Source organism: Neurospora tetrasperma (assembly GCF_000213175.1).
Source record: "Neurospora tetrasperma FGSC 2508 unplaced genomic scaffold NEUTE1scaffold_6, whole genome shotgun sequence".
Classification (NCBI taxonomy): Eukaryota; Fungi; Ascomycota; class Sordariomycetes; order Sordariales; family Sordariaceae; genus Neurospora; species Neurospora tetrasperma.
The window spans coordinates 1,959,294-1,972,017 of NW_009799104.1; the positions used below are offsets into that span (position 1 = coordinate 1,959,294).

General features: G+C 53.0%; 7 protein-coding genes across 7 annotated transcripts; 3 read left to right on the forward strand and 4 right to left on the reverse strand.

Moving 5' to 3' along the window:
* Positions 1-2,736: 2,736 nt before the first annotated feature.
* On the reverse strand, positions 2,737-4,134 carry NEUTE1DRAFT_103890 (uncharacterized protein; the record flags this gene model as incomplete). The annotated part of the gene is made up of 1 exon (XM_009856097.1): positions 2,737-4,134. The coding sequence occupies one exon, from the start codon at positions 4,132-4,134 to the stop codon at positions 2,737-2,739; it is 1,398 nt and encodes a 465-aa protein (XP_009854399.1).
* Positions 4,135-4,624: 490 nt separating this feature from the next.
* Positions 4,625-5,056, forward strand: NEUTE1DRAFT_118184 (uncharacterized protein; the record flags this gene model as incomplete). Its single annotated transcript, XM_009856098.1, has 1 exon — positions 4,625-5,056. One exon carries the CDS (start codon positions 4,733-4,735, stop codon positions 4,904-4,906), a length of 174 nt encoding a protein of 57 aa, XP_009854400.1.
* Positions 5,057-5,154: 98 nt separating this feature from the next.
* On the forward strand, positions 5,155-7,273 carry NEUTE1DRAFT_124695 (uncharacterized protein; the record flags this gene model as incomplete). The annotated part of the gene is made up of 3 exons (XM_009856099.1): positions 5,155-5,862; positions 5,955-6,030; positions 6,101-7,273. 3 exons carry the CDS (start codon positions 5,265-5,267, stop codon positions 6,270-6,272), a joined length of 846 nt encoding a protein of 281 aa, XP_009854401.1.
* A 656-nt stretch (positions 7,274-7,929) lies between these two features.
* NEUTE1DRAFT_140750 (uncharacterized protein) lies at positions 7,930-8,319 on the reverse strand (the record flags this gene model as incomplete). The annotated part of the gene is made up of 1 exon (XM_009856100.1): positions 7,930-8,319. The coding sequence occupies one exon, from the start codon at positions 8,317-8,319 to the stop codon at positions 7,930-7,932; it is 390 nt and encodes a 129-aa protein (XP_009854402.1).
* A 529-nt stretch (positions 8,320-8,848) lies between these two features.
* On the reverse strand, positions 8,849-10,991 carry NEUTE1DRAFT_69103 (NADH/ubiquinone oxidoreductase; the record flags this gene model as incomplete). The annotated part of the gene is made up of 3 exons (XM_009856101.1): positions 8,849-9,424; positions 9,486-10,473; positions 10,549-10,991. 3 exons carry the CDS (start codon positions 10,870-10,872, stop codon positions 9,255-9,257), a joined length of 1,482 nt encoding a protein of 493 aa, XP_009854403.1.
* Positions 10,992-11,313: 322 nt separating this feature from the next.
* Positions 11,314-11,636, reverse strand: NEUTE1DRAFT_118188 (uncharacterized protein; the record flags this gene model as incomplete). The annotated part of the gene is made up of 1 exon (XM_009856102.1): positions 11,314-11,636. One exon carries the CDS (start codon positions 11,519-11,521, stop codon positions 11,318-11,320), a length of 204 nt encoding a protein of 67 aa, XP_009854404.1.
* A 71-nt stretch (positions 11,637-11,707) lies between these two features.
* NEUTE1DRAFT_124699 (uncharacterized protein) lies at positions 11,708-12,518 on the forward strand (the record flags this gene model as incomplete). The annotated part of the gene is made up of 2 exons (XM_009856103.1): positions 11,708-12,221; positions 12,330-12,518. 2 exons carry the CDS (start codon positions 11,757-11,759, stop codon positions 12,516-12,518), a joined length of 654 nt encoding a protein of 217 aa, XP_009854405.1.
* Between the last annotated feature and the right edge of the window lie 206 nt (positions 12,519-12,724).

Below are 12,724 nucleotides of genomic sequence, written 5' to 3' on the forward strand. Positions count from 1 at the left end.
TTCGCGCCTTCTGGTAGGAATGCCCTATCTAGGATGCCACGCGGGAGCCTGTGTGCCTCCGGTAAGGTAAACAGCTGTCACGGTACACTCATACTTGTACATACCGACCTAGCTTACAGTCATGCCCCCGGCCATCTCCCGTCCCTTTTCACCTGGAAGAAAAAAGTGTGATGTTGCAATCCCGTGGCTGCGCCTCCTCAACTCCTCAGGCGGGTGTGGATGTCCAATCGCAAGGGACCTATTGTTGTAGCCAGTGGGCTGTGTGAGCGATCTTGGCACACAGGCATAATCATTTACAGTTGAGACCCCTGAAGCTGCATACTCCAGATACTGCATATATGCTAGTTAGTGCATAGAATCTCCACGTCTGAACTGGCTATTTTGGCCTCAGTCCCGCTTCTAGAAACTGCATTCATCCTACTCAGTGCATGGGTTTTGGCGATCTGGATTACATGCAGTTTCAGGGGTCCCGACTGTATATAGTGGTTTATGCACGATCCAACGCCAACTCCAACTTCAATAACCTCCGCCCACCACACGAGCTTGCTGTTATTATAATTACTCAACACCATCCCAGCTGACAATGACTTACACCGTCCGCTATCCCTTCTTTGACGATGTACTTCATCCCTTGGTATCCCACGGTTCAATCAATTGACAACATCTTTCACTCTGTTGGTCGACATGATGCGCCGCCTTGATACACTCGCAAGCAAGACCAACAGCCCGTGACCGTTTACCACTTCAATAATTGCCCACTTGCTCGAAGCATCATCCAGCGCCGTGGTAGCCCTTCATGTAGCACACCATCAGCTGATGTTAGGAAAATCCAGCCTCACGAGCTTCAGAGGAGTGTCATATGCAATTAGAGAATCACCAGGAAACATATCGAGCTCACCTACCGGGGCCGGCCGCCGGACATTTGAGATCATCCGCCATACACCGATAGCCAGACCTTAGAGCGGAATACCAAGCCTCCGAGATGACAGAGAGCCAAAGTCTATTGACTCAGCGAGCGGACTTCCAGTAAGCAGACGTACCGGCAAGCTAGGTAGTTTGTGGTATCTTACTACCTAGCTGGTCCAAACATCGAATCAATGAGCGAAGTTAAGGAAGCAGCAACTTGATACCGAATGCGGTGAAATTTATGATCCCTTCCACGAACTTTTCAGAAATTTCTGTTGAAGCAGGTTAAAAACTGGCGAACTGAAATTTCCAGTTGGGATTAATCATACACCTTGTACACTTCCGGACGGACTGGGGTGTTTGACTACCAGTATCTTTCCCTTGCCATCGTTCGGTCCAACATGTTAAAGACATACCGTCTCCAACATGTGCCAGCGCAAACGACTCGGCAAAAAAATGTGTGTCAACAAACAAAGCCCCGAGCCGGATGGATCGATCAGAAGGAAGCCTTTCTGAATGCCTCAGGCTAATAGATCCCATCAATTTTTCTTCCCTCCAATCACAGGACGACGGAAATGCGTTGCGTACCCAATCAATCAACCACTGTCCATCCGAGCGAGGCTGTGCCGGTTCGTCTCAGCCCTAAACCACCCGCTTGTCAATTTGAGGTTCAACTGTTTCCGGTCCCTTGGGACACCAACGGTTGCTCAGATCTGCCCATTCTGACAAACTAGACTATCTACCAATCCACCAACATAGCCCAACGAGCCGCCTTGATCAATGCCGAACAAAGTGGAACATCTCACTGCCTACCATCGTATTTCTCGAAGAAGAGTGATTTTGTAAGCCCCATCCGGCAGATGAACGGTCAAAGAAGGAGACAACGATTCCGGGCCGTTATACCGTGTATAGTATACCGAACGCATGCGGGCTTAGTGTGACCGTTGGCCCTTGGTGATACTGATGGCGATGGAGAAAAAAAAGGGGACAAAAAAATGGCTAGGTGACAGGGAGTGTTGATCAATGGGTATGATATGACATTGCATGGACATGACTGTCTCACCGTGGAGTAATTCAACCTCACAAGGCTCTCTCACGACCGGCGGGGAAACACCAAAACAACCCCTGGTTTGATTTCCGGTCCAGAGTCATAGCAGGCAACAACAACCGACAACTAGTACAATGGAATTTTAATTCAAAGTGCAGCTTATCTGGATAACAGGAGTCAAGCATGGGCGCTACGTTTATCGCATGGCCGAATGCCGGGAAGGAGGCATAAATCACCAACCACAGAGTCGCCAGACCTGCGTAAACGGTTTCACTTGACATGGCATGCTATCCAGGGCGATAAACGGTCGGATTCTTATTCACAATACATCTCCCGTAAGTAAACTTGATGTAAGCTCATTATAGATGGTTTCGGTAACTCGGTACCCACGCATCGCAATCAAGCTCCGCGCAAGTCCATACCAGAAGCTATCCTGATTCTAGTCTATACACATAGGAGATGGTAAGGGCGGCAACGATTATGGCCAGTCACCCGTCCGTCACCATCTATGTCTTACATATCGCCAAGTATGAGAATAACAACATGATGCTGTCCTCTAGCCAAGTTGAAGAAAGATGCACGCGCCCACCCCCGGACAATGCATCAAGATAGGAAAGAGAAAAATTGGTATATCGCAAATGCAAACAAAAAGCACACAGAGAAATCCTTGACTGGTCGGAAAGAGGAAGCAAAGCTTTTGTTATACCAGAGAAGAACCGAGTTTTAGCAAGGAAAGAAAAGGAGACAAGTCTGACAGGACAGATCAGTCTATCAATGACCGTTTAGTCATCGAACTTGATGCCGCCGACGGCGAAGGTGTCGATGCGCCCGCCCCGGTAGCTGCCCCTCTTCTTCTTGTTCTTCTCCTTGGTGAAGCCCTTGCCTCTGGTGACGATCAAATCCTCGTGCGCCTTCTGGCCCCACTCGTGACCGGCGAAAGCGTTGGAAGCGAGACGCGGGTCAACTACGACATCCTTGCGCACGCGAGAGAAGGGCTGGATCTCCTTCTTGGGTGGGGGGCCATTGGCCTTGCCCCGGTTGTTGGTCTTTTCCTCGGTGGTAGGGACAGGAGTGGACTCGGTGGAAGCCTTGAGCGTGGCGGAGGAGTCGGAGCCGTTGGTGGAGGCGGCCTTCTTCTTCTCAGTCTTCTTCTCGTCCTCAGAGTCGGACGAAGAATCGCTGGAAGAGCTGTCGCTCGAGGAACTGTCAGACTTGGTAGCCTTCTTGGCTTCCTTCTTGACCTCCTTCTTCTCAGCCTCAGACTCAGAAGAGTCAGAGTCGGAGTCCGAGCTAGAGTCGGAATCAGACGAAGAGTCGGAAGAGGAGTCAGAGTCGGAAGAAGAGCTCGAATCCGAATCGGAAGAGGAATCAGAAGAAGAGTCGGAGGAAGAAGAGTCCGAGCTAGAATCGGAAGAAGACTCGGAAGAGGACGAGTCAGAAGACTCCTCCTTCTTGGCGGCAGCGGCCTTCTTGGGGGATGTGGCCTTAGCGGCGGGCTTCTTCTTGTCGTCTTCGGATTCGGAGGAAGAAGACGAGTCGGAGGAGGAGTCAGATGAAGACTCAGAAGAGGAGGAAGAAGACTCGGCAACCTTCTGCTTCTTGGCCTTGGGGGCCTCGTCCTCGGAGCTGGAAGAGTCGCTGGAGGAAGAATCGGACGACGAGGAAGAGCTCTCAGAGCTGGACTCGGCCTTGCGCTTCAGAGGGTTGGTGGCAGGGGCGGCGGCCTTGGTCTTCTTGGCCTCATCCTCGCTGGAGCTGGAGTCGCTAGAGCTGTCGCTCGAAGAGTCGCTGCTGCTGCTGCTAGAGCTTGAGGACTCGGCCTTTTTGGCGGGGGCTTCTTTCTTCTTCTCATCTTCGCTGTCGCTATCGCTGTCACTGTCCGAAGACTCGGACTCGCTAGAGCTGCTGCTCTCGTCATCGCTGTCGCTATCATCGCCGCTGGTGCTACCAGCCTGCTTGGGCTTGGCCTCCCAGGTCTGGAAAATGGAGACGAGGGAAGCGTCGGAGGACTTCTTTTCCCAGCCGTTCTTGGTGATCTGCTTGGTGAATTCGGTGGCAGCGTCTCCGAAGTTGTTCTCGGTGAGGAATTTCTCAACGGCAGCGAGGAGCTGGGCGGAAGGCTGGGCGACAGCCTTCTTCTTGTCGCCCGACTTCTTAACGACCTTCTTGGTGCCGGCCATTTTGTGTTTTTGTTCAGTAGAAGGCTCTGAGGCAAGAGCGGTCGACGAGGAGGTGGTGTTGTTGGAGAAGAGCCAGGAAGGCAGGGCGGACATGGAGGTGGGAATACAAAAATGCCAGAAGGATCCTCTGAAACTCGAACAAAGATCGGTTCTGGACAAAGGACGCGGGCGCGCTGGGCGAGGATCGACTGTGGAATTCGAAATTCAATGGGCCCCGCGACGGACGACTGGCAAAAATTTACGGGGCCTTGGCTGAATTGGGCCAGACCGCCTTCCTTCTTGGGTTTCTGCCGCATGTCTCCGCCCTTTGGCCTACCCTTGGCATCTTGTATTCGGGTACCTCGTCCCATGTTTCTTGCTGCAGCTGTCGGACAGTGGCAAGGCGGGGTATCCTTGCGGCCCCGTCTCAGCGACGGGACAAGGTCAAAGCTTACTGTCGATGTATGTTCTTACATACATCGTCACACTTATCGGCATAAACTGTTGTTGTTCGCCGATGGTGACCCTGCTCACAACCCATCCCTTCTTGAACACTCGTGATCCAGTTGTCGATATTGGATCGTTTCCAGGATTTGATGGTACCGTTGAGAAATGAAAGATGGATGCCACGATAATTGAAAAGTCATTCGACTCCAGTTCGGCCCTTATCACCACGAAGCCCCTCAACGGCTTACTCTTCGCTGGTCCACGAAGAGTGTTGGCCGTTATTCCACCAGGCAGCCGAATAAGCTCGACTCCTATTTGCTCTCATATTCGGACTTTTCGCTTGTAGCGTTTCAATCTTCGGACAGCATAAGGAGCTCCAGATTCAGTGCCCCTTGGCCACAAAACTGCTGACGGGTGGAGGCCATTCATCGCTAAGGCAAAGCTGTTTCTTCGTATTGCTGGCAACGGACGCGTCACGGCGATGATGGCCCCGCAGAAGCTGCCCTTATGAAACCATTACAGAGGGGATATGTGAGGCTCAGCACCTGGTAGAGTTAGGGATCTATAAATGAGAAATCCCGACTTTGTTTGATGATGGCTACTTTTCTGAATCTTTACTGTGAATCACATGTTGTACTCTTGATATCACTTGTTGCTGCCTTTGACTTCTCTTTCCCAGAACTCCATCGCCAGATTTGACCAAGATGAGCGAAACCTCTCCCTCCTCCCCCCTCCTCGCCTCAACAGACACCAACCCGCCCAAAGGAGGACCGGGTCTCAACGCCTCTCTCTTCCTCGAACCTTCTCCCGCCTCTGCTCCTTCCGAAGCCGAGGACTGCCTTGCCGCCGACGATGATTTCGATAGCGATGATGACAACGACAACAACAAGGTCACCAAAAGGTTCGGAATCAGTGCCTCCCTGGTGATGATCACCCGCCTCATCCTCTTCGTTCTCACCCTCGCCAACATCATCACCTGGGTCGTCGCCGGAAGACTTGGCAATAACGGCTTTGTGGTGGTCATCTTCGTTGAACTGATCTTCATGTTGATCACGAACGGGTGCTTTATCTTGAAGCTGGTGCGGGAGAACCGGCGCTGCAATGTCCGTGGTCTTAACTTCAAGATTCCCAGGATCTCACTCGCGGTTGGAGACTGGTTTTGCGTCCTTGACGGCCAGAACTTCTTGGGGCAGAAGTGGATGGATGATGATAAGAAGACGAAGAGAGTGAGAAGCCTTCTTGTGAGGCTGTTTGGGGTGTTTATCGAGTTGTATTTTGGGATAACGTTGATCGTTTTTACGAGTAAGTCCCCCCATGAGGTACTGGTCTTTTGAGTCAAGGAACAGGCCATTCAACAGAAATAGACTACTGACATGGAACTGGCAATCAACTAGAGTGCGCCTTCGACGCTGCTTGGTGGTACTACTTGAATAGATGGCAAGCTCCTCTCATCATTGGATATGTTATCGGGTATGTTACTATCTGAACGCGAAGCCCATGATTTGTGTACAGTACTGATATCTTCCATCTATATCTACAGAAGCTTTCAGCTTCTCGCCGTCATCCTCGACCAGATCAAGCCGCTTGGCCGGAGAACTACCATCGAAATCGCATACCACAGTGATGGACCTGTGCAAAAGGATTATTACATTCAACTCCCCGTTGAGACCGAGGCCGAGGCAGTGAATCCTCCGATGTCCATCGCCGCTTGATTATACGCCTCTATACATACGGTAAACAGGGACTTCTTCCACTGACTCGTCTTGGATCTTGAAACGTTGTAGCAGTGGCAAGGGAGCACGCAACGTTTAAAGATGCAAGGTTGCGAGTTGGTAGCTTTACGGGCGATGAACAGAAGCTATCACATGTTGTAGTCTGCTGGCTACACCGACGACAATATGCAATGAATAAAACCGAAAATTGGAAACATGGATATAAACAAGCATGACCCCTTAGCTTGCGGATTAATCAAATACGTGTTGCCCTTTTTTTTTCTCGCACAGCTTGAAACGAGCGTCGCTGTATCCAAGGCTTAGATGTTGATGAACAAGAACCACCACCAACTCCACCACCAACCCACTCATTCACCGCGCACACTTCTCCCACACCTCTACGCCAGTAAGCCACGTACTTCCAACCATCAAAAGCCCAATCATGCCCGGCCAGTCTGGAAACCACCCAACAACAGCACCCGGCTGAGCAAGATCAAGCAAATCAGCCGTGATCCTACGTTTGATCCGCATACGGCGATCCATCCGAATCGCCATCCTCTGCTCCTCTTCTGCCCTTTGTTCCAACGCAGCACGCTGGCGCTCCTCCTCCTTGAGTTGATTACCATGCCCATCATCCTCTTGTGTTCCTGTCTCGTTCTCCTTTTCCGTCTCAGAAGTTCCATCACTGGCAGCACCACCACCACCACCACCACCAGCCAGGTCGCGGTCATACACCAACCTGACCACACCCCCAATCACCCCGCAAACAAGCGCAAACAACCAAAACCTTTGACCTTCCACATGCAAAAACCTATTGACCTCTGAACCCCACGGGTCCAGCCCTGGCACGCCCAGCGCCGCGCAAAATCCCAGCGTCTCGAAGAGGAGGTACATCCCATTGAAACTCTTGGACATGATATCCAACCACATGTAGTACATACCTACCTCGCTCTTGTTGAGTTCAGTTTGTGCCTGGTATTGGTAGTAGAGAGTCGAAGCAGAATGAAAACTGTCCAAGAAGCGGAAGAGCCTGAAGAAGCGGCGGCCTTGTGCTAATTTTAGGCGGACACCTAGAGCGGTGGTGATGACTTGGGATTCTGCTTTGGCTGACGGGGAAAAGAGTTCTTTGGAGGGTGGAGATAGGTTGGATGTGCTGCTCAAAAAGAAGGAGCCAAGGAGGATGCGGAGGGAGGAGAGGATGAGGATGAAGATGGAGCGGATGGAGGGGATGTGGGCGATGCATTGGGCGAGGGCCTGGAAGAGACGGAAGGTGCGTTCGAGACCGGCTAAGAGAAGAGGGCGTTAGTCAGGTTGAACAGACTGTGATATGCAGTGGATGTTGGGTTGGAGAAGCGCAGCAGAGAGTAGAGGTATTAAGTGCCCTCAGCGACGTTCTGGAGAACGAGAAGGGAGTGCATCAAACTCACAGGCATCCGTCCCAAACTTGATGAGAGTCTCAAAGTTGCTCCGCTTTTTCACCTTTATCCGCTCAACCATCACCACAACTCTCTTGCCATCAGCTGCAGCCGCAGCCGCCCCCCGTTCGTTCATCGTGGTGTCCGTGTTTTGACTCATCCCCTCACGAACCTCAAAACTCGACGTGCGTGTATGTATGTGTGCTTCAAACTCGCAAACACAAATTCAACACACCGATCCCTCAAGACCCAGTCCCCTTCCCACCACCCGCTCCCCCTCCCTGTCCTCCTCCTCCTCCCTTCCCCTGCCCCTGCGCACCCCTCTTCTTCTTCTTCTCCTTCTCCTTTGCGTCCTTATCGGCTTGTTGCCGACCACCCAGCAACGGACCAGCCAACAATCCTCCCACGTCCTGAGTTGACCCGGTCCTCAGCGACAGCGAGTAATAATAATAATAACCCCGGAAACTGGGGATGCTCGTGGGACGGATGATGTGCGCGCCAGGCCCGCGGGCAAGCGAGGTGGATGCGTGGCGGGCGTGGATGCCGAAGGAGGAGCCGACGATGGAGGCGGATGAGGGTGGGAGGGAGGAGGTGGATTGGGAGCGTTGGTGGGAGAAGCCGCTTGGGGGCATTTGGTGATGTGAGGGTGGGTGTGTATGTGTTTGTGTTTTGCTATTTGAAAGGGAGTCCAGTAGAGGGTTGAAACTTGTTGAATTCGAAAATATCGCGGTCTGGTGGTGAAGGTAGTGAGGTTGTGAGTGTTTGAGAGTAGATGATTTTCCCCACAAAAGCGGTAAAGATTATTTGAGCTTTTTGAATGAGATAATCTTCAGGAGAAAGCCTGTTGTAATGTGAATCAAAAGTCGATTTGCACAGCCAAAACAGGACCCATCGGCGTGACTGTTTACGACCTCTCATGAACCTGAATTAGGAAAAACCGAGGGGCAGAAGAAGGCTGTGAAGCTGTGTTTTGGGCGTCTTGAGAGGCGTTCATTGGGCAGGCATGGAGCCCTGGGAAGATTGACAGGTCATCAGGGTCCCCAGAAAAAGGCCGTTCTCGGTTGTGGACGAGTGGAAACACGCGCGCGGGAGTACCCTGAACTGCTCCCCGGACATAAAGTGGAGGTTGCTGGGATGATGGCTGGATCTGTTCTGGGCCTGAGTTGTCAACGGTTCCATAGCGGAATGAAAATCATCACCACCAAAACACAACACATGTGATCTGACGGGATCATCAACAATATCTGACATCTCGCCTCACCACTTTGTGTCTCATCCAAATTTAATGCCCCACCTGGTTAAGAGCACACCATATCTGCAAGACGTGAAGGCCAAAATAAATACAATAACATAAGCCCAACTGAGTGAGTCTAAAAGCTTCTATGGCATGGCTTTTGTGCACAGACGTATGATACAGACACGCTCTAAAAGCGGCCGGTTTTCTCTATGTTGGGCTTATAACAAAGAAGGCTCTATGCGTACTGGGAACGCACTTTCTTCGGCCTCCATCCTGTTGTTCATTATTCACTTGAGAACCATGCATCAAGCACTGTTGTCTTTAGACCGCTTACATGCCAGGCGAGACGAGCTTGCCCTGTTGTCTGGCATTGCGTTGCCAGCCACCGGCAAGAGCCTCACCACCGTTCTCCTGGGCAAACTTCCGCATACGGGCCTCCAGCTCGGGCCGGAAGTGGCGGATGAGGCCTTGAATAGGCCAGGCAAAAGCTTCGCCGAGAGCTGAACAAACCATTGTCAGTACCAATCAACGATGATCATGGAACAAAGCAAATAGACCTACCGCAAATGGTGTGACCTTCAACCTGCTTGGTCAACTCCTGGAGCATATCAATCTCCCTCTCGCGGCCCTGACCCTTCTCGAAACGCTTCATAATCTGCTCGGTCCACTTGCTGCCTTCACGGCAAGGTGTGCATTGGCCGCAGGATTCATGGCGGTAGAAGTGGCTTAGTCGGGAAATGGCGCGGACGACATCAGTGCTCTTGTCCATGACGATAAGGGCGGCGGTACCCAGACCGGACTGGCTGTCCTTGAGCGCATCGAAATCCATCAACTGGCTATCGCAGATGTGCTTGGGCAGGATAGGCGTCGAGGATCCACCGGGAATGACGGCCAAAAGGTTATCCCAGCCACCGCGGACACCGCCGCAGTGCTTATCAATAAGCTCACGCATCGGGATGCTCATCTCCTCCTCGACAGTGCAGGGGTTGTTGACGTGGCCGCTGATGCAGAAAAGCTTGGTACCCTGGTTGCGCTCACGGCCGAAGCCGGCAAACCAGCTGCCACCGCGGCGGCAGATGGTGGGAGCGACAGCGATAGTCTCGACGTTGGCAACAGTCGAAGGGCAACCGAACAGACCGACGGCGGCGGGGAAAGGAGGCTTCAGACGGGGCTTTCCGGGCTTGCCCTCAAGAGACTCGATCAAGCTGGTCTCCTCGCCGCACACATAGGCACCGGCACCGCGGTGAAGGTAGACATCGAAATCGTAGCCAGAGCCGCAGGCGTTCTTTCCGATAAGCCCATCAGCATAAGCTTCGTTGATGGCGTTCTGTAAGATGGCAGCCTCCTGGATGAACTCGCCGCGGATGTAGATATAGGCAGCGGTAGCGTTCATGGCACGGCCGGCGACCAAGCAGCCTTCGACAAGTTTGTGGGGATCCTTGCGCATAATCTCGCGGTCCTTGCAGGTACCCGGCTCACCCTCATCGGCATTGACGACCAGATAACGGGGCTTGTCGTCCTTGTCCCAGTCCTTGAAGTTCATGAACGACTGACATGCAAGAGATAACAGTCAGTAAGCATGCCTATTAGTTTTATGTTCTCGAAGCCCATTTTGCGAACACACCCATTTGAGTCCCGAGGGGAAACCAGCTCCACCACGGCCTCTAAGACCAGAGGCCTTGACCTCGCCAATGATCCAGTCGTGACCCTTGAGGAGAATCTCCTTGGTCTTGTGCCAGTCGCCCATCTTTTTCGCATGCTTCAGGTCGGGCGGGTAACGGCCGTAGAGGTTCTGGAAGATGCGATCCTGGTCCTTGAGACCGCCGTAGTGGCGTACGGGATTGGCAGAGCCATCTTGGACGGTCGCAAAGGTTCGGCATTGCTCGACGGCGGCGCGCGAGAGGGTCCTGGCCGACGCCTTGGTGGGCGCCGCGGTACGTGAAAGCATGATGGAAGTCGTATCTGCTCCGGACTCAGAGCAGTGTGGAGTACGCCTATGGAGGCCGGGAGCGGGAGGGGCGGACTCTGGGGTGTCGTTGTCGGGGATGGGGACTCGAGAGGAGTGGGTGGGTGAGGTTATTCCACTTTCCCACCTGTTCGGTCCCCCCATGGGGCTGGTTTGCCTCGCTACATTATAAGTTCATGGACGTAACCGGTTCTTCCCTCATCCTGATTGGCGGGCCGTTTACTGTAGGCTTAGGTGTGGCGCTTGGGCCTGTGGCGGGAGCTTCTTGGTGCTCCGCTGTGCACTGCAGACGCCAGACGGAGGGGTGCAAGTCGGAAGCTGTGACCAACTGCCCTGGCTGGGCCAGCTCGTCCCGCTTCACCTCCTTACCGACATCTTGCGCTTTGTTCCTGCGTCGAGATGCCCTTCTCTTTCGTCCCAAGGTGCGCTATGCAGCGGCGCATGTTGTCCAGATCAAAGGTTGGAAAGAGTTGAAGGTTACAAGAGGTCCACGAGAATTTAAAGACCTCAGACCCAACAGATCCATCATCCGCGAGTCAGGGATGCCCTTTGCAAACGTCAAGCATGCATGACTAGCAAATCCCCGCCCACCGAACCCTACGACCTCCATCTTCATCTCCATCAACTCCATAAACTTTGACGATAGCGTCCGAGCTTTAAGCTTCCAAAGCTTCCACCCCGGGCATCGGCCATCCGAGATCTAGAGTTCCGTCCGATCGAGCGACCAATACCAACCAAAGGAGGGACCGTCAGATTTTGAGACAAGATCTCTTTGGCAAGACCATCACGAATAAATACCCATCGTGACAAAACATCACTCACCATAAGTGATTTGGCACCAAAAACACAAACGAAACACAGCACTAATGTCATCAGCAACCCCCTCCCCCGTCCCCAGCTCCGCCCACGGGCATCACAAACGGCATTCCATCCTGCCCGCCGTCTCCCAATCCGGCCCAAAGCCCCCCGTACAATTCTCCTCGTCCTGCACCATCGCCGACAGCGCCCTGCTCACGGGCCCGCACACCATTATCGTCAGCACCGAGAGCGTGATCCACCCGCGCGCGCGGCTCGAGTCGCTAGGCGGTCGCGTCACGGTTGGACGGCGCTGCATCGTGCACGAGCGAGCTTGCTTGGGGGCGGCTGACCTCCAGGGGAGGTACCACAAGGGGAGTCCGGATAAGGAGGGCCGCTCGATGGGCGCGGTAACGCTGGGGGACTACGTGACAGTCGAGGTAGGCGCGCAGGTTGAGAGCGGCGGGACGGTGATCGGGGAGGGCACAACGGTGGGCATTGGGACGAGGGTTGGGGCCGGGGCTGTTGTTGGGAAGGTGAGTTCAACTTTGACAACCTGGGGTGATCTCGCTCCTGTACTCATGGTGTCGTCGTGCCTTCATCGTACTAGACTGGACTGGACTGACGCATTGATACTGCCACAGCATTGCACCCTAACCGCCAACAGCACCGTTGCAGCAGGTGAGGTTATTCCAGACTACACGGTGATTTACTCAAACGGCCTACGGAGAATCGACAAGAGAGGAGTGTCGGATCTGAAGAACAAAGCACAAGCGCGCCAAATCGATGTTCTTAGGCGAATGATACCCAGCAACCCCGGAAAGTTCCAATAATACCCAGATTACTCCCTGGTGTGATGGTAATGAGTTCACATGCGGTGCTCTAATATTGTTCTGGCTGCATGTGAAGGAGACTTATCATCGGAGAAATCTTACGATGATTGCATCCCAGAACCCACCGATATCGCATGGCATACAGAAAGAGGCATGTCAAAAGGGGTTTGGTTATCAATTCCTGCCATAGTAGGGCTATGAATGCA